General features: G+C 50.0%; 1 protein-coding gene across 2 annotated transcripts in view; it reads left to right on the forward strand.

Moving 5' to 3' along the window:
- Nucleotides 1–8,015: 8,015 nt before the first annotated feature.
- LOC115115570 (serine/threonine-protein phosphatase 2A 55 kDa regulatory subunit B gamma isoform-like) overlaps nucleotides 8,016–27,269 on the forward strand; it is a 53,199-nt gene continuing 33,945 nt past the window's right edge. The window contains exons 1-2 of one of the 2 annotated variants that reach the window (XM_065018534.1): nucleotides 8,667–8,753; nucleotides 20,552–20,701. In XM_065018534.1, the coding sequence (XP_064874606.1) occupies nucleotides 20,620–20,701 (82 nt within the window). In that variant the 5' untranslated portion in view covers nucleotides 8,667–8,753; nucleotides 20,552–20,619. Of the gene's footprint in view, nucleotides 8,754–20,551; nucleotides 20,702–27,269 lie in introns of both variants that reach the window. The other variant, XM_065018535.1, reaches the window with a different exon arrangement.

The following is a 27,269-nucleotide window of genomic DNA, read 5'->3' on the forward strand; positions in this document are numbered from 1 at the left end:
ATTTCACCTCGCTCCTCCGCACATTCCACTACATTTTAGTCATTATCCAGAGCAACTTAGTGTGTTTATCTTAAGATTGTTAGGTGGGACGACCACATATCGCAGTCATAGTAGGTAAATTTTTCCTCAAAGAAGCTATCAGCAAAGTCACCGCTAGTACGTGGGGGGGTTTGGGTTGAGAAGGGGGGGCTGCTGTGGGATTATTTAACATAGTCTTTGAAGAGGTAGGGTTTCAGATGTTTTCGGAATACCACCAGGGACTCTGCTGTCCTAGCTTACGGGCAAGATGGTTCCACCATTGGGGTGCCAGGACAGAGAAGAGTTTGGACTGGGTTGAGCAGGAGCTGCTCTCCCGTAGGGATGGGAGGCCCAAGAGACCAGAGGTTTCAAAACGGAGTGCTGGGGTGTAGGGTTTGAACGTAGCCGGAAGGTAGTGAGGGACTGTTCCTCTTGCTGCTCCGTATGCATGTCCCACAGCACCCCCCCACCCCCCCATGCCATTCGTGAGCTAACACTCACACTTGATTTTCCCCCCCTTACGAGCTTTGACTTTTCTGATTTAAAGGAAAATGTACTTACTATGACTGTAATATGTGGTTGTCCCACCTAGCTATCTTAAGATGAATGCGATAATTTGTAAGTTGCTCTGGATAAGTGTCTGCAAATGACTAAAATGTATACTGTGAACAGGTATTCTTGATTAGTATCTCTTTCTCGCTTTGTCTTCTGTCTCTTTATCCCTCTCTATTTCTCTCACTCACACACATACACACCCACCTGAATACGGAGTAGCTTCCTGGGTGGGTCGATTTCCTCATGCTACTGAGGCCATGATTTGTTCATTGAAACATTACATTCTCTGACCTCTCCCCTCCCCAAGGTCTGTGGGGTTGAACTGTTCCATTACAGACCCAGGGCTTTAATGTAATAACACCTCTCAGAGAGCACAGTGGGAGAGGAATCGCTGTGTGCACGCCCTGTGTGGGGGCTAGAGAGAGTGGTGTACACCGGGTGTGAGTTAGGTCACTGGGTTTTGTGTGTGTATTGAGGAGGTTGATCTTGTCATTCATGTTTGTTTGTGTGGGGGCTAGAGAGAGTGGTGTTATAGCTTTGCTCTGTGCATATAGAGGCTTTGCTGTTGATATATTTTGATATGTATATACATCGAGTGTATAAAACATTAGGAACATCATCCTAATATTGAGTTGCACCCCCTTTTGTCCTCAGAACAGTCTCAATTCATCAGGCATGGACTACAAGGCATCAACAGCGTTCCACAGGGATGCTGGCCCATGTTGACTCCAATGCTTCCCACAGTTGACTGGATAGCCTTTGGGTGGAGGACCATCCTTGATACACACGGTGAACTGTTGAGCGTGACAAATCCAGCAGCATTGCAGTTCTTGACACACTCAAGCCGGTGCGCCTGGCATCTACTACCATACTCTTTTCAAAGGCCCTTAAATATTTTGTCTTGACCATTCACCCTCTGAATGGCACACATACACAATCATTGTCTCAAGGCTTAAAAATCATGTTTCCTTCCCTTCATCTACACCGATTGAAGTAACATCAATAAGGGATCATAGCTTTCACCTGGTCAGTCTGTCATGGAAAGAGCAGGTGTCCTTAATGTTTTGTTCACTCTGTGTATACAATGTCTCTTCATAATTTCACCCATAAGTTATATTACTGCTTATTCAATGTTTTGTACACAGTGTATTTTTGTTAGTGTGTATATTTTGGTGTGGTGTATGTAATCCCATTTCAGCCCCTGAAAACATAAGCAGCTTTGCCCCCAGGGAAAGGAAACAAATTAACAGTTACGCAGGCACATGCCGTGGCTGTGTCACCTAAATATTGTCAGACACTTTCATGACCTACATTAAATGGGGTGGTTTTCGGCATCGATTAACTTCAGTGTGTGGGAATGGCCTTGTACCTTATTGTGCAGTTACACTAACTGACTGACTATGTACCCAGTTACCCATCTCCATTTCTGATTCAACTATAACTGTTTTTATACATGTTGTTACACTTGGTGTCTTCTCTGCCTCGGGCTACTTGTTCAATTCTCCAGAACACTATTCTGCTGCCTCTCCTCTGCCCAAAATGTCCTTCCTCCCCACCTTAGCAGTAAAATTACCCCCCCCCCCTAAAATATGTAGTAAAATATAACTCTGTAGGGGGTTATGGAATTCTCACCCCTCAGATGTGTACTGTACATACATCCTGTGTGTGTCGGAGAGCGAGACAGACTGCCAACAGTGGGGGTTAGAGGTTTGTCTCCCAAGGCTGCTCCTAATCTGCTCTACTGTCTGGTCCCCAGGGACCATGTTTTCATTTAGGTTGCCATTACTGATTGTACTGAATCCTGCCTTCAGGGGATTACAGTGTTGTCTGTAGCTGAAGGAAGCCTGTTTATTCATCTACCAGACTGTACTGAAGAACTCAATGTGCTAATGGTGTTGGCGGACTCTGGTTTAAAACTTTAACCACTGTCCTCCCAATTGGCACAGTGGTCTAAGGCAGTGCAGTGCTAGAGGCGTCACTACAGACCCGGGTTCGATCCGGGCTGATTACAACTGACCGCAAACGGGAGTCCGGTCGGGCGGTGAAAAATTGGCCCAGCGTCATCCGGATTAGGGGAGGGTTTGACCGGGGGGGCTTTACTTGGCTCATCGCGCTCTAGCGACTCCTTGTGGCGGGCCGGGCGCCTGCAGGCTGACCTCAGTTGAACAGTGTTTCTTCCGACACATTGGTGCGGCTGGCTTCTGGTTTAAGCGGGTGGGTGTTCAGAAGTGTGGTTTGGCGGGTCATGTTTAGGAGGACGCATGACTCAACCTTCTACTCTCCCAAGCCCGTTGGGGAGTTGCAGCGACGAGACAAGATCAGAATTGGGGAAAAATACAAATAATATATTTTTAAAAAACAGTTCATCACTGGCGTCTGTCTCGTCAGCCATTTTGTGTCTGTTGAAATATTGATTTTGACGACATGATTCAGAACCATCTTTTATCGTACAGCATTCTAAATACCAGAGCATTCTAACACTGTCCCCACACAACTGTGGATTTATCTATGTGATTTATAACTATTTATAACCCACATCAACCCAGTGTGCATGGAGGAGGTGAGACCATGCACTGGTGTGTAGCATATTCCCCTTTGTGAAAAAGATGGATGGAGATATAATTACAGTGAATGTGCTTCCGGTTGGGAAGAGGAATGCCGGGATAGAGTGGGGATTCATTATCCTAGCGCTCTGAAGTTCCTGTGTTGACACGTCTGCTCCCGCACCTCCCCTCTGGCGTAAGACATGACCAGAGTACAAACCACCCGGTCCTGGGATACATCATTACGGACACCTGGCACTCATTACACGCACCTGTGAATCATTATGATTCACACCTGGACCCCATTACCTTCATCATTTCCTCCCCTTTACGTGTCACTCTCCCAGGTTCACTCACCAGTTGGTATTGTTCTTGTGTATCGGTGTACTGCCTTATGTTAGTGTCGTGTTCTTGGTTTTGTTGTTTTATTAAAACGTTTCACCTGCACCTGCTTCGACTCACCGCCCCATCATTACATGTGTATTCTGAGTGGCTCTGTGGGTTGCTAGGCAACTCTGTGGCTGAGTGGAGCAGAGTGGGGATTGGATGAGGGAAGAGCACTGGGTCACTTAGAACTTCACCCACAGCATCAGGCTCTCTGATTCGACCGTTTGATGATCAAGATAAAAGATATTACTCGACCAGGGTTTCAAATCAAATCAAATTGTATTAGTCACATGCACCGAATACAGTGAAATGCTTACTTAAGAGCCCCTAACCAACAATGCATTTTTTTTAAAATACGGATAAGAATAAGAAATAAAAGTAACAAGTAATTAAAGAACAGCAGTAAAATAACGATAGCGAGACTATTGATTCTGTACTGGTACAGAGTCAATGTGCAGTGGCACTGGTTCGTTGAGGTAATATTTACAGGTAGAGTCATTGACTATGAATAGATGATAACAACAGAGAGTAGCAGCGGTGTAAAAGAGAGGGGGAGGGGGCAATGCAAATAGCCTGGGTAGCCATTTGATTAGGTGTGGTAGCAGAGAGAACAGTCTATGACTAGAGTGGCTGGAGTCTTTGACCATTTTTAGGGCCTTCCTCTGATGCCGCCTGCTATAGAGGTTCTGGATGGCAGGAAGCTTGGCCCCAGTGATGTACTGGGACATTTGCACTACTCTCTGTAGTGCCTTGCGGTCGGAGGCCGAGCAGTTGCCATACCAGGCTGTGATGCATACCAGGTGGTGATGCAACTGGTCAGGATGCTCTCAATGGTGCAGCTGTAGAACCTTTTGAGGATCTGAGGACCCATGCCAAATATTTTCAGTCTCCTGAGGGGGAATAGGTTTTGTCATATCCTCTTCACGACTGTCTTGGTGTGCTTGGACTCCAAGGAACTTGAAGCTCTCAACCTGCTCCACTGCAGCCACGCCATGATAACAGTCTAGCACTTGGTTTCCCAAACTCATCAAGCGTTGATTATTTAAATAATTTGGGAAACCAAATGCTGAACCATTCTCATGGCGTATGCTTTATGTGAGGAAGTTAATTTGTCGAGGGACATTCAACCTGTAGACTGTCTATGAATAATGCTTTTTGTGATCTGAGATTCTAATGAATCCTCAGTGAATCATACAAACACAGTTTATCATCAAATCATCCCATATCTTTTATTTGTTTATTAAAACCGGGGATTCATTTTGAGGTTTATGTCTCAGTTGAGGGTTGAACTTTGGCAGTGCTGTCTGGACTGGTTCCAACAACATCAGTCTGTTCACTGGCTCTTCCTCTGATCCGTCCACCCCCCCTTACCAGTCTATCCCTTAGGGAGGATGTTCCCTGTAGTTTGGGACACCATGGCTGCATCTCAATAGTCTAAAATGTCTTCCTCTCCTCGTCTTGTTTCCTTAGTCTGTACTGACGTGAACCAACTGGAGTGATGGAAGTGAATGCCCGGCAGACATAGTCCCACCATGTTGTTGTCACCTCCTCTGCCTTTACAGATCAGTGCAGATGAAGGGGAGGAGAAACCACATCAGACTATTGAGATGTGCTCTGTGCCTTGGGTCCAACCTGGTGGCTGCCTTCCAGCATCGCCAAGGCAACAGGCACAGTCTGTGGGCAAGCCCGAGGTCTAACCCTCTCGTCTACGGTCAGGCTCAGGGATGGCAGCCCTTGAAGGACATACTGCGGTGGGGTGGATGAAGATCGAGCTGGATATAAAAGGAGAAGGATATTTTAAAAAGTGCGTGTTTGAGATGATCGATATTGCTCAGGGATATTAAGATGTTTAAGTGGGATGGCAAGACTCAAATGTATTTATAAAGACACCCAGCCTAAAACCCCAAACAGCAAGCAATACAGGTGTAGAAGCACGGCGGCTAGTAAAATCTCCCTTGAAAGGCCAGAACCTAGGAAGAAACTTAGAGAGGAACCAGGCTATGAGGGGTGGCCAGTCCTCTTCTGGCTGTGCCGGATGGGGATTATAACAGAACATGGCCAAGATGTTCAAATGTTCATAGATGACCAGCAGGGTGAAATAATAATAATTAGGGTGGTTGTAGAGGGTGCAACAGGTCAGCACCTCAGGAGTAATGTCAGTTGGCTTTTCATAGCCGATCATTCAGAGTATCTCTACCGCTCCTGCTGTCTCTAGAGAGTTGAAAACAGCAGGTCTGGGACAGGTAGCACGTCCGGTGAACAGGTCAGGGTTCCATAGCCGCAGGCAGAACAGTTGAAACTGGAGCATTTTGGATTGTTCTTATTTTCCTCAAATAAAAAAATAGGATGATCGAGCAGCAGTGAGGGCTCTTTGATACTGCACGGTACTGTCTTTCCAAGCTAGTCGGAAGACTTCCAGTTTGGTGTAGCAGCAGTGAGGGCTCTTTGATACTGCACAGTACTGTCTTTCCAAGCTAGTCGGAAGACTTCCAGTTTGGTGTAGCAGCAGTGAGGGCTCTTCGATACTGCACAGTACTGTCTTTCCAAGCTAGTCGGAAGACTTCCAGTTTGGTGTAGCAGCAGTGAGGGCTCTTCGATACTGCATGGTACTGTCTTTCCAAGCTAGTCGGAAGACTTCCAGTTTGGTGTAGCAGCAGTGAGGGCTGTCTGCATTCTGTCTTTCCAAGCTAGTCGGAAGACTTCCAGTTTGGTGTAGCAGCAGTGAGGGCTCTTCGATACTGCACAGTACTGTCTTTCCAAGCTAGTCGGAAGACTTCCAGTTTGGTGTAGCAGCAGTGAGGGCTCTTCGATACTGCACAGTACTGTCTTTCCAAGCTAGTCGGAAGACTTCCAGTTTGGTGTAGCAGCAGGGAGGGCTCTTCGATACTGCACGGTACTGTCTTTCCAAGCTAGTCGGAAGACTTCCAGTTTGGTGTAGCGCCATTTCCGTTCCAATTTTCTGGAAGCTTGCTTCAGAGCTCGGGTATTTTCTGTATACCAGGGAGCTAGTTTCTTATGACAAATGTTTTTTGTTTTTATGGGTGCGACTGCATCTAGGGTATTATGCAAGGTTAAATTGAGTTCCTCAGTTAGGAGGTTAACTGATTTTTGTACTCTGATGTCCTTGGGTAGATGGAGGGAGTCTGGAAGGGCATCTAGGAATCTTTGGGTTGTCTGAGAATTTATAGCACAGCTTTTTATGATCCTTGATCCTGAGCAGATTATTTGTTGCGATTACAAATGTAATAAAATGGTGGTTCGATAGTCCAGGATTATGAGGAAAACATTAAGATCCACAACATTTATTCCACTGGACAAAACTGGGTCCAGAGTATGACTGTGGCAGTGAGTAGGTCCGGAGACATGTTGGACAAAACCCAACATGGTGGCTCTGAAAGCCTTTTGGAGTGGGTCTGTGGACTTTTCCATGTGAATATTAAAGTCACCAAAAATGTGAATATTATCTGCTATGACTACCATGCCCGAAAGGAATTCGGGGAACTCACTGAGGAACGCTATATATGGCCCAGGAGGCCTTTTTTTGTAAATTTAAATTTGCTATCAGAAATGTTAGCAACACCTCCGCCTTTGCGGGATGCGCGGGGGATATGGTCACTAGTGTAACCAGGAGGTGAGGCCTCATTCAACACAGCAAATTCATCAGGCTTAAGCCATGTTTCAGTCAGGCCAATCACATCAAGATTATGATCAGTGATTAGTTCATTGACTATAACTGCCTTGGAAGTGAGGGATCTAACATTAAGTAGCTCTATTTTGAGATGTGAGATATCACAATCTCTTTCAATAATGACAGGAACGGAGGAGGTCTTTATTCCAGTGAGATGGTGGGTTATCTTATTCGGTGAGTTGTATTAGTTTCATGATGTGTGGGGGGCTTCATTAGTTGAGTAGGTTGTAGATGTGTTTAGGGGGTTGAGATGGTGGTGAAAGCTGATGATTGGAGGTTAGAGCTGATAAATAGGCCTTATATTCCCTGCTTGGGGTTAAAAGGAGATGGCCAGAAGCAGATATGAAACCAAATGTCACTGTCACTTCCATTGCACTCTGCTCTCCATTTTCTCCCCCACCTCTCTTTTTCTCCCATCCATCCATTCCCGGTCCCTATTCATAATTCTCTCTCTCTCTCTCTCTCTCTCTCTCTCTCTCTCTCTCTCTCTCCCTCTCTCTCTCTTTCTCCTCTCTCTCTCTCTCTATCTCTCTCTCTCTCTCTCTCTCTCTCTCTCTCTCTCTCTCTCTCTCTCTCTCTCTCTCTCCTCTCTCTCTCTCTCTCTCTCTCTCTCTCTCTCTCTCTCTTTCTCCTCTCTCTCTCTCTCTCTCTCTCTCTCTCGTCTCTAATAATTTGCAGTCAGTGGTCGTGCAGATTGCAGTTGGTCTCTGATTGGCTGAGCTGGGAGGAGTCTATTCTGATGTGTCACACCCGTACCACATCAGCAGTATAGAACCTCCCTCTTTCCCTCTCTCCCATCATTCCCCTCTATCGCTACCACTCTCTCTCCCTCACACACACACGCGTGCGCTTTCACACACATTCATACGCCAGAGCTGACACTGCAGCAGAAAAACAGCCTGGTAGCGAAAGAGAGGGACTCCATTGACTGTGAGAGAGGACTGTCTTCATGCAGGCTCTATCGAGGAGTACCTGACCAGAGGCAATGGGCTGTGGGTGTGTGTGTTAATGTGTTAGGTGTGTGTGTGTGTGTGTGTGTGTGTGTGTGTGTGTGTGTGTGTGTGTGTGTGTGTGTGTGTGTGTGTGTGTGTGTGTGTGTGTGTGTGTGTGTGTGTGTGTGTGTGTGTGTGTGTGTGTGTGTGAGAGAGAGAGCACCCTAGCAAGAGAAGCAGCACTGCAGATACTGACTGAGTCCGGGGCTCAGCTTGGAGCATCGACCGAGAAACGAAGATCCATTGCTCTCAACCTCTGTGTGTGTGTGTCAGTGAACGTGTATGTTTGTGTAAGAGCTGGTGTGTCATTCACTGCTCTGCCTGCGTATCCTTGCGTATCTGTGTCGTCGGCCCTCTCCCTGTCCCTGTCCCAGAATGCTTCATTCTGCGCCCCTGTGCTGAGGAGGCGTTGGGCAGTATGGACTGTGCGCTGGCCGGGACCCCCCCCACGGATCTAGGCTGCCCCCCCAGGACGGGCACACACCGCACCTCTGCTAATGGGCGAGGACACTGACACCACCCGAATACTGAACCACAGCTTCCTCCGAGACCACAACTATGTGACTGAAGGTAAGAGAGGACAGGGGCGTGGGGTGTGGGGCTGCAGGTAACATAGCGGTTAAGAGTGTTGGGCCAGTAACTGAAAGGTTGCTGGTTCAAATCCCAAGCCGACAAGGTGAACAAAAATCTGTCTGTTCCCTTGAGCAAGGTACTTAACCTTAATTGCTCTGGATAAGAGCGTCTTCGAAATTACTTAAAGTATGTGTGTGCTCTACGAACGCTGATGTAAGTGTGTGTGTTTTCTCTCTCACAATCTCTTTGCTCATAGGGTAGATCTATAATCTCTCATGAGAGGATCCAGAATCTTTCAAAGGAGTTAGTCATGTACAGTCAGTTAGTCAGTTTGTCAGTACAGTCAGTTAGTCAGTGCAGTCAGTACAGTCAATTAATCAATAAAGTCAGGTACAGTCAGTTAGTCAGTACAGTCAGCCAATGCAGTCAGTGCAGTCAGTTAGTCTGTACAGTCAGTTAATCTGTACAGTCAGTTAGTCAGTACAGTCAGTACAGCCAGTTACAGTCAGTTAGTCAGTACATTCAGTACAGTCAGTTACAGTCAGTTAGTCAGTACAGTCGTTACAGCTTGTCGTTACAGTCAGTTAGTCAGTACAGTCAGTGCAGTCAGTCAATTACAGTCAGTGCTGTCAGTTACAGTCAGTGCAATCAGTCAGTTACAGTCAGTACAGTCAGTGCAGTCAGTTACAGTCAGTACAGTCAGTGCTGTCAGTTACAGTCAGTGCAATCGGTCAGTTACAGTCAGTACAGTCAGTGCAGTCAGTTACAGTCAGTACAGTCAGTGCAGTCAGTCAGTTACAGTCAGTACAGTCAGTTACAATCACTACAGTCAGTTACAGTCAGTGCAGTCAGTTACGGTCAGTTAGTCTGTGCAGTTAGTTTTAGTCAGTGCAGTACTGACTTGCCAGGTTAAATAAAATATATATATATCCTTCAGCTCTGATCTTTCCTCTCTCTCCTGTCATCCCTCTATCCTTCAGCTCTGATCTCTCCTCTCTCTCCTGTCATCCCTCTATCCTTCAGCTCCTCTCTCTCCTCTCTCTCCTGTCATCACTCTATCCTTTAGCTAACTGTACCTGACTGTACCTGACTAACTGACTGTACCTGACTAACTGACTGTACCTGACTAACTGACTGTACTGACTAACTGACTATACTGACTAACTGACTGTACTGACTGTACCTGACTAACTGACTGTACTGAGTAATTGACTGCACTGACTAACTGACTGTACCTGACTGTACTGATTAACTGACTGCACTGACTAACTGACTGTACTGACTAACTGACTGTACCTGACTGTACTGACTAACTGATCTCTCCTCTCTCTCTCCTGTCATCCCTCTATCCTTTAGCTCTGATCTCCCCTCTCTCTCTCCTGTCATCTCTCTCTTCTGTCATCTCTCTCTCTCCTGTCATCCCTCTATCCTTTAGCTCTGATCTCTCCTCTCTCTCTCCTGTCATCTCTCTCTCCTGTCATCTCTCTCTCTCCTGTCATCCCTCCATCCTTTAGCTCTGATCTCTCCTCTCTCTCCTGTCATCTGTCTCTCTCCTGTCATCCCTCTATCCTTTAGCTCTGATCTCTCCTCTCTCTCTCTCTCTCTCTCTCTCTCTCTCTCCTGTCATCCCTCTATCCTTTAGCTCTGATCTCTCCTCTCTCTCTCCTGTCATATCTCTCTCCTGTCATCTCTCTCTCCTGTCATCTGTCTCTCTCCTGTCATCCCTCTATCATTTAGCTCTGATCTCTCCTCTCTCTCTCCTGTCATCCTTCTATCCTTTAGCTCTGATCTCTCCTCTCTCTCTCCTGTCATCCTTCTGTCCTTTAGCTCTGATCTCTCCTCTCTCTCTCCTGTCATCTCTCTCTCCTGTCATCTCTCTCTCCTGTCATCTGTCTCTCTCCTGTCATCCCTCTATCCTTTAGCTCTGATCTCTCCTCTCTCTCTCTCTCTCTCTCTCTCTCTCTCTCTCTTCATCCTCTCTCTCTCTCTCTCTCTCTCTCTCTCTCTCTCTCTCCTGTCATCCCTCTATCCTTTAGCTCTGATCTCTCCTCTCTCTCTCCTGTCATCCCTCTATCCTTTAGCTCTGATCTCTCCTCTCTCTCTCCTGTCATCTCTCTCTCCTGTCATCTCTCTCTCCTGTCATCTGTCTCTCTCCTGTCATCCCTCTATCCTTTAGCTCTGATCTCTCCTCTCTCTCTCTCTCTCTCTCTCTCTCTCTCTCTCTCTCTCTCTCTCTCTCTCTCTCTCCTCTCCTGTCATCCCTCTATCCTTTAGCTCTGATCTCTCCTCTCTCTCTCCTGTCATCCTTCTATCCTTTAGCTCTGATCTCTCCTCTCTCTCTCCTGTCATCCTTCTGTCCTTTAGCTCTGATCTCTCCTCTCTCTCTCCTGTCATCTCTCTCTCCTGTCATCTCTCTCTCCTGTCATCTGTCTCTCTCCTGTCATCCCTCTATCCTTTAGCTCTGATCTCTCCTCTCCCTCTCCTGTCATCCCTCTATCCTTTAGCTCTGATCTCTCCTCTCTCTCTCCTGTCATCTCTCTCTCCTGTCATCTCTCTCTCCTGTCATCTGTCTCTCTCCTGTCATCCCTGGATAAGAGCGTCTGCTAAATGACTTAAATGTAATGTAATGTATCCTTTAGCTCTGATCTCTCCTCTCTCTCTCCTGTCATCCCTCTATCCTTTAGCTCTGATCTCTCCTCTCTCTCTCCTGTCATCCCTCTATCCTTTAGCTCTGATCACTCCTCTCTCTCTCTCTCTCTCTCTCTCTCTCTCTCTCCTGTCATCCCTCTATCCTTTAGCTCTGATCACTCCTCTCTCTCTCTCTCTCTCTCTCTCTCCTGTCATCCCTCTATCCTTTAGCTCTGATCTCTCCCCTCTCTCTCTCCTGTCATCCCTCTATCCTTTAGCTCTGATCTCTCCCCTCTCTCTCTCCTGTCATCCCTCTATCCTTTAGCTCTGATCTCTCCCCTCTCTCTCTCCTGTCATCCCTCTATCCTTTAGCTCTGATCTCTCCCTCTCTCTCTCTCTCTCTCTCTCTCTCTCTCTCTCTCTCCTGTCATCCCTCTATCCTTTAGATCTGATCTTCCTCTCTCTCTCTCTCTCTCTCTCTCTCTCTCTCTCTCTCTGTCATCCCTCTATCCTTTAGCTCTGATCTCTCCTCTCTATCTCCTGTCATCCCTCTATCCTTTAGCTCTGATCTCTCTCTCTCTCTCTCCTGTCATCCCTCTATCCTTTAGATCTGATCTTCCTCTCTCTCTCTCTCTCTCTCTCTCTCTCTCTCTCTCTCTCCTGTCATCCCTCTATCCTTTAGCTCTGATCTCTTCTCTCTCTCTCTCTCTCTCTCTCTCCTGTCATCCCTCTATCCTTTAGCTCTGATCTCTCCTCTCTCTCTCCTTTCATCCCTCTATCCTTTAGCTCTGATCTCTCCTCTCTCTCTCTCTCTCTCTCTCTCTCTCTCTCTCTCCTGTCATCCCTCTATCCTTTAGCTCTGATCTCTCCTCTCTCTCTCCTGTCATCCCTCTATCCTTTAGCTCTGATCTCTCCTCTCTCTCTCTCTCTCTCTCCTGTCATCCCTCTATCCTTTAGCTCTGATCTCTCCTCTCTCTCTCTCTCTCTCTCCTGTCATCCCTCTATCCTTTAGCTCTGATCTCTCCTCTCTCTCTCCTGTCATCCCTCTATCCTTTAGCTCTGGTCTCTCCTCTCTCTCTCCTGTCATCCCTCTATCCTTTAGCTCTGATCTCTCCTCTCTCTCTCTCTCTCTCTCCTGTCATCCCTCTATCCTTTAGCTCTGATCTCTCCCCTCTCTCTCCTGTCATCTCTCTCCTGTCATCTCTCTCTCCTGTCATCTCTCTCTCTCCCTCTCTCTCCTGTCATCCCTCTATCCTTTAGCTCTGATCTCTCCCCTCTCTCTCCTGTCATCTCTTTCCTGTCATCTCTCTCTCCTGTCATCTCTCTCTCTCTCTCTCTCTCTCCTGTCATCCCTCTATCCTTTAGCTCTGATCTCTCCTCTCTCTCTCCTGTCATCCCTCTATCCTTTAGCTCTGATCTCTCCCCTCTCTCTCCTGTCATCTCTCTCCTGTCATCTCTTTCTCTCTCTCTCTCTCCTGTCATCCCTCTATCCTTTAGCTCTGATCTCTCCTCTCTCTCTCCTGTCATCTCTTTCTCTCTCTGTGATCTCTCCTTTATTTCTTGTTCTCTTTTTTTCTCCTCTCTCTCTCTGTGTGTGTGTGTGTGTGTGTGTGTGTGTGTGTGTGTGTGTGTGTGTGTGTGTGTGTGTGTGTGTGTGCAGGTGGTTGTGTGTGACTGTCTCTGGGTACTGTACATACCATACATGCATATATACAAGTGACTCATGAATTTTCTTGAGTTTTCATGAAATTAAAACACACCAGAAATAAATGAAAACAGAAATCTCTCTCTCTCTCTCTCTCTCTCTCTCCCTCTCTCTCTCTCTCTCTCTCTCTCTCTCTCTCTCTCTCTCTCTCGCTCTCTCTCTCTCTCTCTCCTGTCATCCCTCTATCATTTAGCTCTGATCTCTCTCTCTCTCTCTCTCTCTCCTCTCTCTCTCTCTCTCTCTCTCTCTCTCTCTCTCTCTCTCTCTCTCTCTCTCTCTCTCTCTCTCTCTCTCTCTCTCGCTCTCTCTCTCTCTCTCTCCTGTCATCCCTCTATCATTTAGCTCTGATCTCTCTCTCTCTCTCTCTCTCCCTCTCTCTCCCTCTCTCTCTCTCTCTCTCTCTCTCTCTCTCTCTCTCTCTCTCTCTCTCCTGTCATCCCTCTATCATTTAGCTCTGATCTCTCTCTCTCTCTCTCTCTCCCTCTCTCTCTCTCTCTCTCTCTCTCTCTCTCTCTCTCTCTCTCTCTCTCTCTCTCTCTCTCTCTGGTGATTGTTGAGTGTGTGTGGGCGGCTGACTGTCGAGTGACGTGCGTCAGAACAGAGGAGGTAGTTGTCTGAGTTTCATCCCTGTATCAGAATTCAGGATTAATATCCCAATCTATTTCCCTCTGTATTCCTGTTAATCTGAACTCAACACTGTTCATTTGGCTGGAACACTGGGCCACTTTCACACAGCAACATTGTTCAGCAGCTGGTCTCAGAGGTAGGATTACAATTCCAGAATGTTAAGGGTTTGTGTACCTGGAATTACCCTGTCTAGATAATCCATTACACACTGTGCTATTTTCAGTTGTTTATATCATTTGTTTGTATGTATGAATTAACAATGTCTCAAACAGTAGTGTGTGTGTGTGTGTGTGTGTGTGTGTGTGTGTGTGTGTGTGTGTGTGTGTGGGTGTGTGTCTCTCTGAAATACTTTCTATGTGTGTCAATGGATACTGAATACTGTACATTGTCTTTCACGAGGGTGTGTGTGGGTGGAAGGCGTGTTCCATTGTATGCACACTGTCTCCCATACATCATACATCACCATCTGTCCATCACCATGGAAACAGAACAGGAAGATACATTTGGCGTGTTGGGAGTGGCCTTGGGTGATTGACAGGCTAGCCCCGCCCTCTAACAATAGCCATATTAAATTATGCCATCAGACCACAGCTAGAGTCCCTGACGATTCAGAAACACAGGGAGGAGTACATACAGCCAACACCATGCGACTCCTGTCCTGGCAGAGAGGCGTGATGTATTAGCAGGGCCATTCACCTAGTCCCAAAACATATTGCCTAGACCGGTGTTGTGGTGCTGATTTGTTTCTGAAAACCTTTGCTGAAGATAGGAGAGTGCAGTGTCTTGTTATAATATACTATGGCGTTATAGAAATGATTGTAGAAACACAGGAATAAACAAATCCCATAGTTCCACAAGGATTAGGATGTTGTCGATATCGGTATTCAACCCCCCCCCCCCCCCCCCTCTTCATCCATCCCCACCACCTCAACCCCTCTCTCCACACCTCCATCTATCTACATATCCATCCCCACCACCTCAACCCCTCTCTCCACACCTCCATCTATCTACATATCCATCCCCACCACCTCAACCCCTCTCTCCACACCTCCATCTATCTACATATCCATCCATCCACCTCAACCCCTCTCTCCACACCTCCATCTATCTACATATCCATCCATCCACCTCTGCTCTATTCCTCCTTCCCCTCCTGATATTACTCATTACATTGGCTATTGATGAAGTGTGTGTGTGCACACAGCAGTGTATCTGTAGCTATGTCAAGACCGAGGCCTCTCTCCAGTCTCCAGCGTTTCCTGCCCTAAGCTTGAAGAGGGGAGGATATTTAGCCCATTTCCTCCTGTCCCCCTCCCCCTCTCTCTCCCCCTCCTGTCCTATAGACTACCCCTATCTGTACAACCCTCTTGTTCCCCTCCCCTCTCTCTCCCCCCTCCTGTCCTATAGTCTCCCCCTCCCTGTACAACCCTCCTGTCCCCTTCCCCTCTCTCTCCCCCACCTGCCCTATAGACTACCCCTCCCTGTACAGCCCTCTTGTTCCCCTCCCAACCCTCTCCCCTCCCCTCCTCTCCCCTCCTGCCCTATAGACTACCCCTCCCTGTACAGCCCTCTTGTTCCCCTCCCCCTCTCTCTCCCCACCTGCCCTATAGACTACCCCTCCCTGTACAACCCTCTTGTTCCCCTCCCCTCTCTCTCCCCCACCTGCCCTATAGACCACCCCTCCCTGTACAACCCTCCTGTTCCCCCCTCCCCTCTCTCCCCCCCTCCTGCCCTATAGACTACCCCTCCCTGTACAACCCTCTTGTTCCCCTCCCCCCCCTGCCCTCTCCCCCCACCTGCCCTATAGACTACCCCTCCCTGTACAACCCTCTTGTTCCCCCCCCTCTCTCTCTCCCCCCTCCTGCCCTATAGACTACCCCTCCCTGCCCTACAACCCTCCTGTTCCCTCCCCTCTCTCTCTCCCCTCCTGCCCTATAGACTACCCCTCCCTGTACAACCCTCTTGTTCCCCTCCCCCTCTCTCTCCCCCTCCTGCCCTATAGACTACCCCTCCCTGTACAACCCTCCTGTTCCCCTCCCCTCTCTCTCCCCCTCCTGCCCTATAGACTACCCCTCCCTGTACAACCCTCCTCCCCTCTCTCTCCCCTCCTGTTAGACTACCCCTCCCTGTACAACCCTTCTGTCCCCCTCCCCCTCTCTCCCCACCTGCCCTATAGACTCCCCCTCCCTGTACCCCTCCCCCTCCTCCTGTACCCCTTCCCCTCTCTCTCCCCCTCCTGCCCTATAGTCTCCCCTCCCTGTACAACCCTTCTGTCCCCCTCTCCCCTCTCTCTCCCCTCCTGCCCTATAGACTACCCCTCCCTGTACAACCCTTCTGTCCCCCCCCCCTCTCTCCTCCCCCCTCCTGCCCTATAGTCTCCCCCTCCCTGTACAACCCTTCTGTCCCCCTCTTCTCCCCTCCTGCCCTCCCCTCCTGTACCCCTCTCCCCCTCCCCCTCCTGCCCTATAGTCTCCCCCCCTCCCTGTACAACCTTCTGTCCCCCTCCCCCTCTCTCTCCCCCTCCTGCCCTATAGACTACCCCCTCCCTGTACAACCCTTCTGTCCCCCTCCCCTCTCTCCCCCCTCTCCCCCTCCCTGTAGTCTCCCCTCCCCCTCCTGTACAACTCTTCTGTCCCCCTCCCCCTCTCTCTCCCCCTCCTGCCCTATAGTCTCCCCCTCCCTGTACAACCCTTCTGTCCCCCTCCCCTCTCTCTCCCCCTCCTGCCCCTTCTATCAGACTACCCCTCCCTGTACAACCCTTCTGTCCCCCTCCCCCTCTCTCTCCCCCTCCCTGTACAACCCTTCTGTCCCCCTCCCCCTCTCTCTCCCCTCCTGCCCTATAGACTTCTGTCCCCCTCCCCCTCTCTCTCCCCCTCCTGCCTACCCCCTCCCTGTACAACCCTTCTGTCCCCCTCCCCCTCTCTCCCCCTCCTGCCCTATAGACTACCCTCCCTGTACAACCCTTCTGTCCCCCCCCTCTCTCCCCCCCTAGACTACTCCTGTCCCCCTCCCTGTCCAACCCTATAGTCTCCTCCTATAGACTACCCCTCCCTGTACAACCCTCTGTTCCCCCCCCTCTCTCTCCCCCCCTCCTGTCCTATAGACTACCCCTCCCTGTACAACCCTTCTGTCCCCCTCCCCTCTCTCTCCCCCTCCTGCCCTATAGTCTCCCCCTCCCTGTACAACCCTTCTGTCCCCCTCCCCTCTCTCTCCCCCTCCTGCCCTATAGTCTCCCCCTCCCTGTACAACCCTTCTGTCCCCCTCCCCTCTCTCTCCCCCTCCTGTCCCTATAGACTACCCCTCCCTGTACAACCCTCCCCCCTCTCTCTCCCCCCCTCCTGTCCTATAGACTACCCCTCCCTGTACAACCCTTCTGTCCCCTCTCCCCTCTCTCTCTCCCCTCCTGCCCTATAGTCTCCCCCTCCCTGTACAACCCTTCTGTCCCCCTCCCCTCTCTCTCCTCCTGCCCTATAGTCTCCCCCTCCCTGTACAACCCTTCTGTCCCCCTCCCCTCTCTCTCCCCTCCTGCCCTATAGACTACCCCTCCCTGTACAACCCTTCTGTCCCCCCCCCTCTCCCCCCTCCTGCCCTATAGTCTCCCCTCCCTGTACAACCCTTCCCCCTCCCCCCTCTCTCTCCTGTCCCCCCCCTGTACAACCCTTCTGTCCCCTTCTGTCCCCCTCCCCTGTACAACCCTTCTGTCCCCCCCCCTCTCTCTCCCCCCTCCTGCCCTATAGACTACCCCTCCCTGTACAACCCTTCTGTCCCCCTCCCCCTCTCTCTCCCCCTCCTGCCCTATAGTCTCCCCCTCCCTGTACAACCCTTCTGTCCTCCTCCCCCTCTCTCTCCCCCTCCTGCCCTATAGACTACCCCTCCCTGTACAATCCTTCTGTCACCCTCCCCCCTCTCTCTCCCCCTCCTGCCCTATAGTCTCCCCCCCTGTACAACCCCCTCTCTCTCCCCCTCCTGCCCTATAGTCTCCCCCTCCCTGTACAACCCTCCTCCCCCCCCCCTCTCTCCCCCCTCCTGTCCCCCCTCCCCAACCCTCTCCCCCTCTCTCCCTCCTGCCCTATAGTCTCCCCCTCCCTGTACAACCCTTCTGTCCCCCCCCCCCCCTCTCTCCCCCTCCTGCCCTATAGTCTCCCCTCCCTGTACAACCCTTCTGTCCCCCTCCCCTCTCTCTCCCCCTCCTGCCCTATAGACTACCCCCTCCCTGTACAACCCTTCTGTCCCCCTCCCCTCTCTCTCCCCCTCCTGCCCTATAGTCTCCCCCTCCCTGTACAACCCTTCTGTCCCCCCCCCCTCTCTCTCCCCCCCTCCTGCCCTATAGACTACCCCTCCCTGTACAACCCTTCTGTCCCCCCCTCCCCCTCTCCTCCCCCTCCTGCCCTATAGTCTCCCCCTCCCAGTACAACCCTTCTGTCCCCCCCCCTCTCTCCCCCCCCCTGCCCTATAGACTACCCCTCCCTGTACAACCCTTCTGTCCCCCTCCCCCTCTCCCTCCCCCTCCTGCCCTGTAGTCTCCCCTCCCTGTACAACCCTCCTGTCCCCCTCCCCCCTCTCTCCTCCCCCTCCTGCCCTATAGTCTCCCCCTCCCTGTACAACCCTTCTGTCCCCCTCCCCTCTCTCCCCCTCCTGCCCTATAGTCAACCCTCCCCCTCCCCCTGTACAACCCTTCTGTCCCCCTCCCCCTCTCTCTCCCCCTCCTGCCCTATAGTCTCTCCCCCCTCCCCCTGTACAACCCTTCTGTCCCCCTCCCCTCTCTCTCCCCCTCCTGCCCTATAGTCTCCCCTCCCTGTACAACCCCCTGTCCCCTCCCCTCTCCTCCCCTCCTGCCCTATAGTCTCCCCTCCCTGTACAACCCTCCTGTCCCCCTCCCCTCCCCTCCTGCCCTATAGTCTCCCCCTCCCTGTACAACCCTTCTGTCCCCCTCCCCCTCTCTCCCCCTCCTGCCCTATAGTCTCCCCCTCCCTGTACAACCCTTCTGTCCCCCTCCCCTCTCTCTCCCCTCCTGCCCTATAGTCTCCCCTCCCTGTACAACCCTTCTGTCCCCCTCCCCTCTCTCTCCCCCTCCTGCCCTATAGACTACCCCTCCCTGTACAACCCTTCTGTCCCCCTCCCCCTCTCCCTCCCCTCCTGCCCTATAGTCTCCCCCTCCCTGCCCTGTACAACCCCTCCTGTCCCCCTCCCCCTCTCTCCCCCCTATAGTCTCCTGCCCTATAGTCTCCCCCTCCCTGTACAACCCTTCTGTCCCCCTCCCTGTACAACCCTTCTGTCCCCCTCCCTGTACAACCCTTCTGTCCCCCTCCCCTCTCTCTCTCCCTCCTGCCCTATAGACTACCCCTCCCTGTACAACCCTTCTGTCCCCCTCCCCTCTCTCTCCCCTCCCAGCCCTATAGTCTCCCCCCCCTCCCTGTACAACCCCCCTCTCTCCCCCTCCTGCCCTATAGTCTCCCCCTCCCTGTACAACCCTCCCCCCTGTCCCCTCCCTGTACAACCCTCTGTCCCCTCTCTCTCCCCCTCCTGCCCTATAGTCTCCCCCTCCCTGTACAACCCTTCTGTCCCCTCCCCAACCCTCTCTCTCCCCCTCCTGCCCTATAGACTACCCCTCCCTGTACAACCCTTCTGTCCCCCTCCCCCCTCTCTCTCCCCCTCCTGCCCTATAGTCTCCCCCTCCCTGTACAACCCTTCTGTCCCCCTCCACCCCCTCTCTCTCTCCCCCTCCTGCCCTATAGACTACCCCTCCCTGTACAACCCTTCTGTCCCCCTCCCCTCTCCCTCCCCCTCCTGCCCTATAGTCTCCCCTCCCAGTACAACCCTTCTGTCCCCCCTCTCTCTCCCCCTCCTGCCCTATAGACTACCCCTCCCTGTACAACCCTTCTGTCCCCCTCCCCCTCTCCCTCCCCCTCCTGCCCTATAGTCTCCCCCCCCTGTACAACCCTCCTGTCCCCCTCCCCCTCTCTCCCCCTCCTGCCCTATAGTCTCCCCCTCCCTGTACAACCCTTCTGTCCCCCTCCCCTCTCTCTCCCCTCCTGCCCTATAGTCTCCCCCTCCCTGTACAACCCTTCTGTCCCCCTCCCCCTCTCTCTCCCCCTCCTGCCCTATAGTCTCCCCCCCTCCCTGTACAACCCTTCTGTCCCCCTCTCTCTCCCCTCCTGCCCTATAGTCTCCCCCACCCTGTACAACCCTTCTGTCCCCTCCCCCTCTCTCTCCCCCTCCTGCCCTATAGTCTCCCCCCCCTGTACAACCCTTCTGTCCCCCTCCCCTCTCTCTCCCCCTCCTGCACTATAGTCTCCCCCTCCCTGTACAACCCCTCTGTCCCCCTCCCCCTCTCTCCCCCTCCTGCCCTATAGTCTCCCCTCCCTGTACAACCCTCCTGTCCCCCTCCCCTTTCTCCCCCTCCTGCCCTATAGTCTCCCCCTCCCTGTACAACCCTTCTGTCCCCCTCCCCCTCTCTCCCCCTCCTGCCCTATAGTCTCCCCTCCCCTGTACAGCCCTCCTGTCCCCCTCCCCCCCCCTCTCTCCCCCCTCCTGCCCTATAGTCTCCCCTCCCTGTACAACCCTTCTGTCCTATGGCTAGGAGTTCCTGGACAGAGATGGTAGGATGGTGAAATGGACATGTTAACGATAATAATAAAACCATGACAACATGCATGATTTGTTTGTATCAGTCACTACAGTATTAACAATGCCACCATTACTTTCATTATAGTACAGAAGAAGGAAAGGAGACACTTTAGAGCCACCCCCACCTCCTCCTCTCTCCTCCCCTCCCTCCCTGTGGCATCCCTCTGTGATGCAGTGTAACTGAGACCCTGCTGCCCCCCTCTTGCAGGGCTGCTCGTGGCTTTAGCCTGAAGAGCCCGCCCCGCCTCCTCCCCTCTCCCGGACTCCTCCCCCAGGATGTTGAACCCTATCCAGGTCCTGTGCTCCGACATCACTTCCCTCTCTCTGGAGCCCGAGCCGTTTGCCTCTTACACTGAAGGTGTGTTTACACTATACAGTACCAAGTACTTTTCACTTTATCACCTATTCAGATCTATCAAGACCCAGAGCACTGTGTGTGTGTGAGAGACTGTCTATCTATCTGTCTGTCTGTGTGAATAGATTGTTTGTGTGTGTTTGTGTGTGTGTGTGTGCGACTGTGTCTGTCTCTGTGTGCATCTGGCTCTGTGAGTGTCTCTTTCTCTCTCTGTATTTGTGTGTGTGTGTGCGACTGTGTCTGGCTCTGTGTACATCTGGCTCTGTGAGTGTCTCTTTCTCTCTCTGTGTTTGTGTGTGTGTGCGACTGTGTCTGTCTCTGTGTGCATCTGGCTCTGTGAGTGTCTCTTTCTCTCTCTGTGTTTGTGTGTGTGTGCGACTGTGTCTGGCTCTGTGTGCATCTGGCTCTGTGAGTGTCTCTTTCTCTCTCTGTGTTTGTGTGTGTGTGTGTGTGTGTGTGACTGTGTCTGTCTCTGTGTGCATCTGTCTCTGTGAGTGTCTCTTTCTCTCTCTGTGTTTGTGTGTGTGTGTGACTGTGTCTGGCTCTGTGTGCATCTGGCTCTGTGAGTGTCTCTTTCTCTCTCTGTGTTTGTGTGTGTGTGTGTGTGTGTGCGACTGTGTCTGTCTCTGTGTACATCTGGCTCTGTGAGTGTCTCTTTCTCTCTCTGTGTATGTGTGTGTGTGTGTGTGTGTGTGCGACTGTGTCTGTCTCTGTGTGCATCTGGCTCTGTGAGTGTCTCTTTCTCTCTCTGTGTTTGTGTGTGTGTGCGACTGTGTCTGTCTCTGTGTGCATCTGGCTCTGTGAGTGTCTCTTTCTCTCTCTGTGTTTGTGTGTGTGTGCAACTGTGTCTGTCTCTGTGTGCATCTGGCTCTGTGAGTGTCTCTTTCTCTCTCTGTGTTTGTGTGCTTTCCTTGTGTGCTTTCTCTTTCCTGAAATAGACTTTGACCAGACCAACTCCAGTCTCACAGAGGACGTGTCCTACTTAAGTCTGGGAAACACACTCATTGTCACTGGAGTCAGTGCTGTAGGACAGAGGACTATCTCTAGTGTCAGTGCTGTAGGATAGAGGACTATCTCTAGTATCAGTGCTGTAGGACAGAGGACTATCTCTAATGTCAGTGCTGTAAGACAGAGGACTATCTCTAATGTCAGTGCTGTAAGACAGAGGACTATCTCTAGTATCAGTGTTGTAAGACAGAGGACTATCTCTAGTATCAGTGCTGTAGGACAGAGGACTATCTCTAATGTCAGTGCTGTAAGACAGAGGACTATCTCTAATGTCAGTGCTGTAAGACAGAGGACTATCTCTAATGTCAGTGTTGTAAGACAGAGGACTATCTCTAGTATCAGTGCTGTAAGACAGAGGACTATCTCTAGTATCAGTGTTGTAGGACAGAGGACTATCTCTAGTATCAGTGCTGTAAGACAGTGGACTATCTCTATTGTCAGTGCTGTAAGACAGAGGACTATCTCTAGTGTCAGTGCTGTAAGACAGAGGACTATCTCTAGTGTCAGTGCTGTAAGACAGAGGACTATCTCTAGTGTCAGTGCTGTAAGACAGAGGACTATCTCTAGTGTCAGTGCTGTGGGACAGAGGACTATCTCTAGTGTCAGTACTGTAAGATAGAGGACTATCTCTAGTGTCAGTGCTGTAAGACAGAGGACTATCTCTAGTGTCAGTGCTGTAGGACAGAGGACTATCTCTAGTGTCAGTGCTGTAGGATAGAGGACTATCTCTAGTGTCAGTGCTGTAAGACAGAGGACTATCTCTAGTGTCAGTGCTGTAAGACAGAGGACTATCTCTATTGTCAGTGCTGTAGGATTTAAGACTATCTCTAGTATCAGTGCTGTAGGACAGAGTACTATCTCTAGTATCAGTGCTGTAAGACAGAGGACTATCTCTATTGTCAGTGCTGTAAGACAGAGGACTATCTCTAGTGTCAGTGCTGTAAGACAGAGGACTACCTCTAGTGTCAGTGCTGTAAGACAGAGGACTATCTCTAGTGTCAGTGCTGTAGGACAGAGGACTATCTCTAGTATCAGTGTTGTAGGACAGAGGACTATCTCTAGTATCAGTGTTGTAGGACAGAGGACTATCTCTAGTGTCAGTGCTGTAAGACAGTGGACTATCTCTATTGTCAGTGCTGTAAGACAGAGGACTATCTCTAGTGTCAGTGCTGTAAGACAGAGGACTATCTCTAGTGTCAGTGCTGTAAGACAGAGGACTATCTCTATTGTCAGTACTGTAAGATAGAGGACTATCTCTAGTGTCAGTGCTGTAAGACAGAGGACTATCTCTAGTGTCAGTGCTGTAAGACAGAGGACTACCTCTAGTGTCAGTGCTGTAAGACAGAGGACTATCTCTAGTGTCAGTGCTGTAAGACAGAGGACTATCTCTAGTGTCAGTGCTGTAAGACAGAGGACTACCTCTAGTGTCAGTGCTGTAAGACAGAGGACTATCTCTAGTATCAGTGCTGTAAGACAGAGGACTATCTCTAGTGTCAGTGCTGTAAGACAGAGGACTATCTCTAGTGTCAGTGCTGTAGGACAGAGGACTATCTCTAGTGTCAGTACTGTAAGATAGAGGACTATCTCTAGTGTCAGTGCTGTAAGACAGAGGACTATCTCTAGTGTCAGTGCTGTAAGACAGAGGACTACCTCTAGTGTCAGTGCTGTAAGACAGAGGACTATCTCTAGTGTCAGTGCTGTAAGACAGAGGACTATCTCTAGTGTCAGTGCTGTAGGACAGAGGACTATCTCTAGTGTCAGTGCTGTAAGACAGAGGACTATCTCTAGTGTCAGTGCTGTAGGACAGAGGACTATCTCTATTGTCAGTGCTGTAGGACAGATGACTATCTCTAGTGTCAGTGCAGTAGGACAGAGGACTATCTCTAGTGTCTGTGCTTTAGGACAGAGGCCTATCTCTAATGTCAGTGTTGTAAGACAGAGGACTATCTCTAGTGTCAGTGCTGTAAGACAGAGGACTATCTCTATTGTCAGTGCTGTAAGACAGAGGACTATCTCTATTGTCAGTGCTGTAAGACAGAGGACTATCTCTAGTGTCAGTGCTGTAAGACAGAGGACTATCTAGTGTCTCAGAGGACTATCTCTAATGTGTCAGTGCTGTAAGACAGAGGACTATCTCTAGTGTCAGTGCTGTAAGACAGAGGACTATCTCTATTGTCAGTGCTGTAGAACAGAGGACTATCTCTAGTGTCAGTGCTGTAGGACAGAGGACTATCTCTAGTGTCAGTGCTGTAAGACAGAGGACTATCTCTAGTGTCAGTGCTGTAAGACAGAGGACTATCTCTAGTGTCAGTGCTGTAAGATAGAGGACTATCTCTAGTGTCAGTGCTGTAAGACAGAGGACTATCTCTATTGTCAGTGCTGTAGAACAGAGGACTATCTCTAGTGTCAGTGCTGTAAGACAGAGGACTATCTCTAGTGTCAGTGCTGTAGGACAGAGGACTATCTCTAGTGTCAGTGCTGTAAGACAGAGGACTATCTCTTGTGTCGCACACACATATACATCCATACTTCATGTGGATAGTGTATAAATTGATATTTTATCATATGGATTCAGCATAGATACGGTATAGATTTAATGTATAGGGGTAATATATACTGTATACATCACATATCAGAGCAGTGTTCACATATAGTATGGTACACTCACTCACTCAATCACTCACTCACTCACTCACTCACTCACTCACTCACTCACATAGATTGTGTAAGCATTTTGTTCCCAGTAGTTTATCTCCATTGTTGTGTGTTCTGGAGTATTGGGATCACCCTGCCGTGTCACGCCCAGATCACTTATCTGCTGTCCTCCCTGAAAACCTTCTGACACACACTCAACATGGGGAATGGGTCAATTTTCCCTGTTTTCTGTCCTTTTTTTTTAGGAGGGTAATTAAGTGTGTGCATAGACACATGTACACACATGGCCCAACCCCGACATGCCCACCCACACACACACGGCTCAACCCCGACATGCCCACCCACACACACACGGCCCAACCCCGACATGCCCACCCACACACACACGGCCCAACCCCGACATGCCCACCCACACACACACATCCCCTGTTAGGGGTTAATTTATCCATGCTGTTCAGAGAGTGATATTGGCAGCAATGTTTACCCAGACCAGAGATGGCTCTAATTGGAACAGTAGGACGCCCCCACCCTCCTTATCAGCCCACAAGCAGTTTGTGTGTGTGTGTGTTTTACTGTATGTGTTGGTGTGTGAATAGTCTCATGATTTGGTTCTGGGTGACAAGATAAGTGTGGGATGGACAGACTTGCCTGTGTGTGTGTGTTTTTTAAGTTTTTTTTGTGAAGGACGTGTGTGTGTGGTGTGTGTGTGTGCACGTACATGTATGTGTGTGTATGTGGACAACGTGTGCGTGCATGCCTGATGCCTGTGTATATGTGCTCAGACTGGTTCTCTGTAGTTAGGTAGTGGGTCATTCAGACTGGTTCTCTGTAGTTAGGTAGTTAGCCGGTCAGACTGGTTCTCTGTAGTCAGATAATGAGCCGGTCAGACTGGTTCTCTGTAGTTAGGTAGTGAGCCGGTCAGACTGGTTCTCTGTAGTCAGATAATGAGCCGGTCAGACTGGTTCTCTGTAGTTAGGTAGTGAGCCGGTCAGACTGGTTCTCTGTTGTCAGATAATGAGTCGGTCAGACTGGTTCTCTGTAGTTAGGTAGTGAGCCGGTCAGACTGGTTCTCTGTAGTCAGATAATGAGCCGGTCAGACTGGTTCTCTGTAGTTAGGTAGTGAGCCGGTCAGACTGGTTCTCTGTAGTCAGATAATGAGCCGGTCAGACTGGTTCTCTGTAGTTAGGTAGTGAGCCGGTCAGACTGGTTCTCTGTAGTCAGATAATGAGCCGGTCAGACTGGTTCTCTGTAGTTAGGTAGTGAGCCGGTCAGACTGGTTCTCTGTTGTCAGATAATGAGCCGGTCAGACTGGTTCTCTGTAGTTAGGTAGTGAGCCGGTCAGACTGGTTCTCTGTTGTCAGATAATGAGTCGGTCAGACTGGTTCTCTGTAGTTAGGTAGTGAGCCGGTCAGACTGGTTCTCTGTAGTCAGATAATGAGCCGGTCAGACTGGTTCTCTGTAGTTAGGTAGTGAGCCGGTCAGACTGGTTCTCTGTAGTCAGATAATGAGCCGGTCAGACTGGTTCTCTGTAGTTAGATAATGAGCCTGGTCAGACTGGTTCTCTGTAGTTAGGTAGTTAGCCGATCCGACTGGTTCTCTGTAGTTAGGTAGTTAGCCGGTCAGACTGGTTCTCTGTAGTTAGATAATGAGCCTGGTCAGACTGGTTCTCTGTAGTTAGGTAGTTAGCCGATCCGACTGGTTCTCTGTAGTTAGGTAGTTAGCCGATCCGACTGGTTCTCTGTAGTTAGATAATGAGCTGGTCAGACTGGTTCTCTGTAGTTAGGTAGTTAGCCGATCCGACTGGTTCTCTGTAGTTAGATAATAAGCTGGTCAGACTGGTTCTCTGTAGTTAGGTAGTTAACCGATCCGACTGGTTCTCTGTAGTTAGATAATGAGCCTGGTCAGAATACTTATTTTCCACCATAATTTGCAAATAAATTCATTAAAAATCCTACAATGTGATTTTCTGGATTTTTTTTCTCATTTTGTCTGTCATAGTTGAAGTGTACCTATGATGAAAATTACAGGCCTCTCTCATCTTTTTAAGTGGGAGAACTTGCACAATTGGTGGCTGACTAAATGCATTTTTGCCCCACTGTATATACTGTGAGGATTGTGTGTTTAGCGTGTGTCCGTGGCGGCAGAAGCAGTGCTGTACTGAACGACTAGTTGAAAAACGTGGAGGGGTTGGGTTGGGGTTTGGGGAACGCTGTCAGCATGGTCACTGTACTTTTAAATACGCCACTCATTGCTTCAAGCCACACCTCGCCACACCCACCAAATGAGAGGAAACATACAGTGCCTTGCAAAAGTAGTTATGCACACTCAAGTTGTCATGTTATGTCTTGTCCCTGTGCTTTCTCTTCTCTTCGTTTCCCCCTGCTGGTCATATTAGGTTACTATCTCTCTCTCTCTATCGTTCCGTTCCTGCTCCCAGCTGTTCCCCATTCTCCTAACGACCTCGTTTACTCTCTCACACCTGTCTCCTCTTTTGCCCTCTGATTAAGTCTCTATTTCTCTCTCTGTTTCTGCTTCTGTCCTTGTCGGATTCTTGTTTGCTTTGCCCTTGTCCCGTCCTGTCGTAATCTGCCTCTTCATCAGATGCTGCGTGTGAGCAGGTGTCTCTGTCCTCTACGGCCCGCGCCTACCCAGAGGGACCTGCAGTCTGTTGCCGCTAGCCCTGCAATTCTCCTCTACTACTAGAAGGAGGACTCTCCTGCAAAGATAGATGATTTATGTTTTCCCTGTTTGGACATCTCCTGTAAAGATTGAGGATTTATGTTTTCCCTGTTTGGACATTAAAAGACTCTGTTTCTGTTGAATCGCTGTTGGGTCCTCACTCACCTGCATAACAGAAGAATCCGACCAAGAATGGACCCAGCGACTTCGGATCCTCTCTACTCAGCCG

This window comes from Oncorhynchus nerka, linkage group LG5, assembly GCF_034236695.1.
Source record: "Oncorhynchus nerka isolate Pitt River linkage group LG5, Oner_Uvic_2.0, whole genome shotgun sequence".
NCBI lineage: Eukaryota > Metazoa > Chordata > Actinopteri > Salmoniformes > Salmonidae > Oncorhynchus > Oncorhynchus nerka.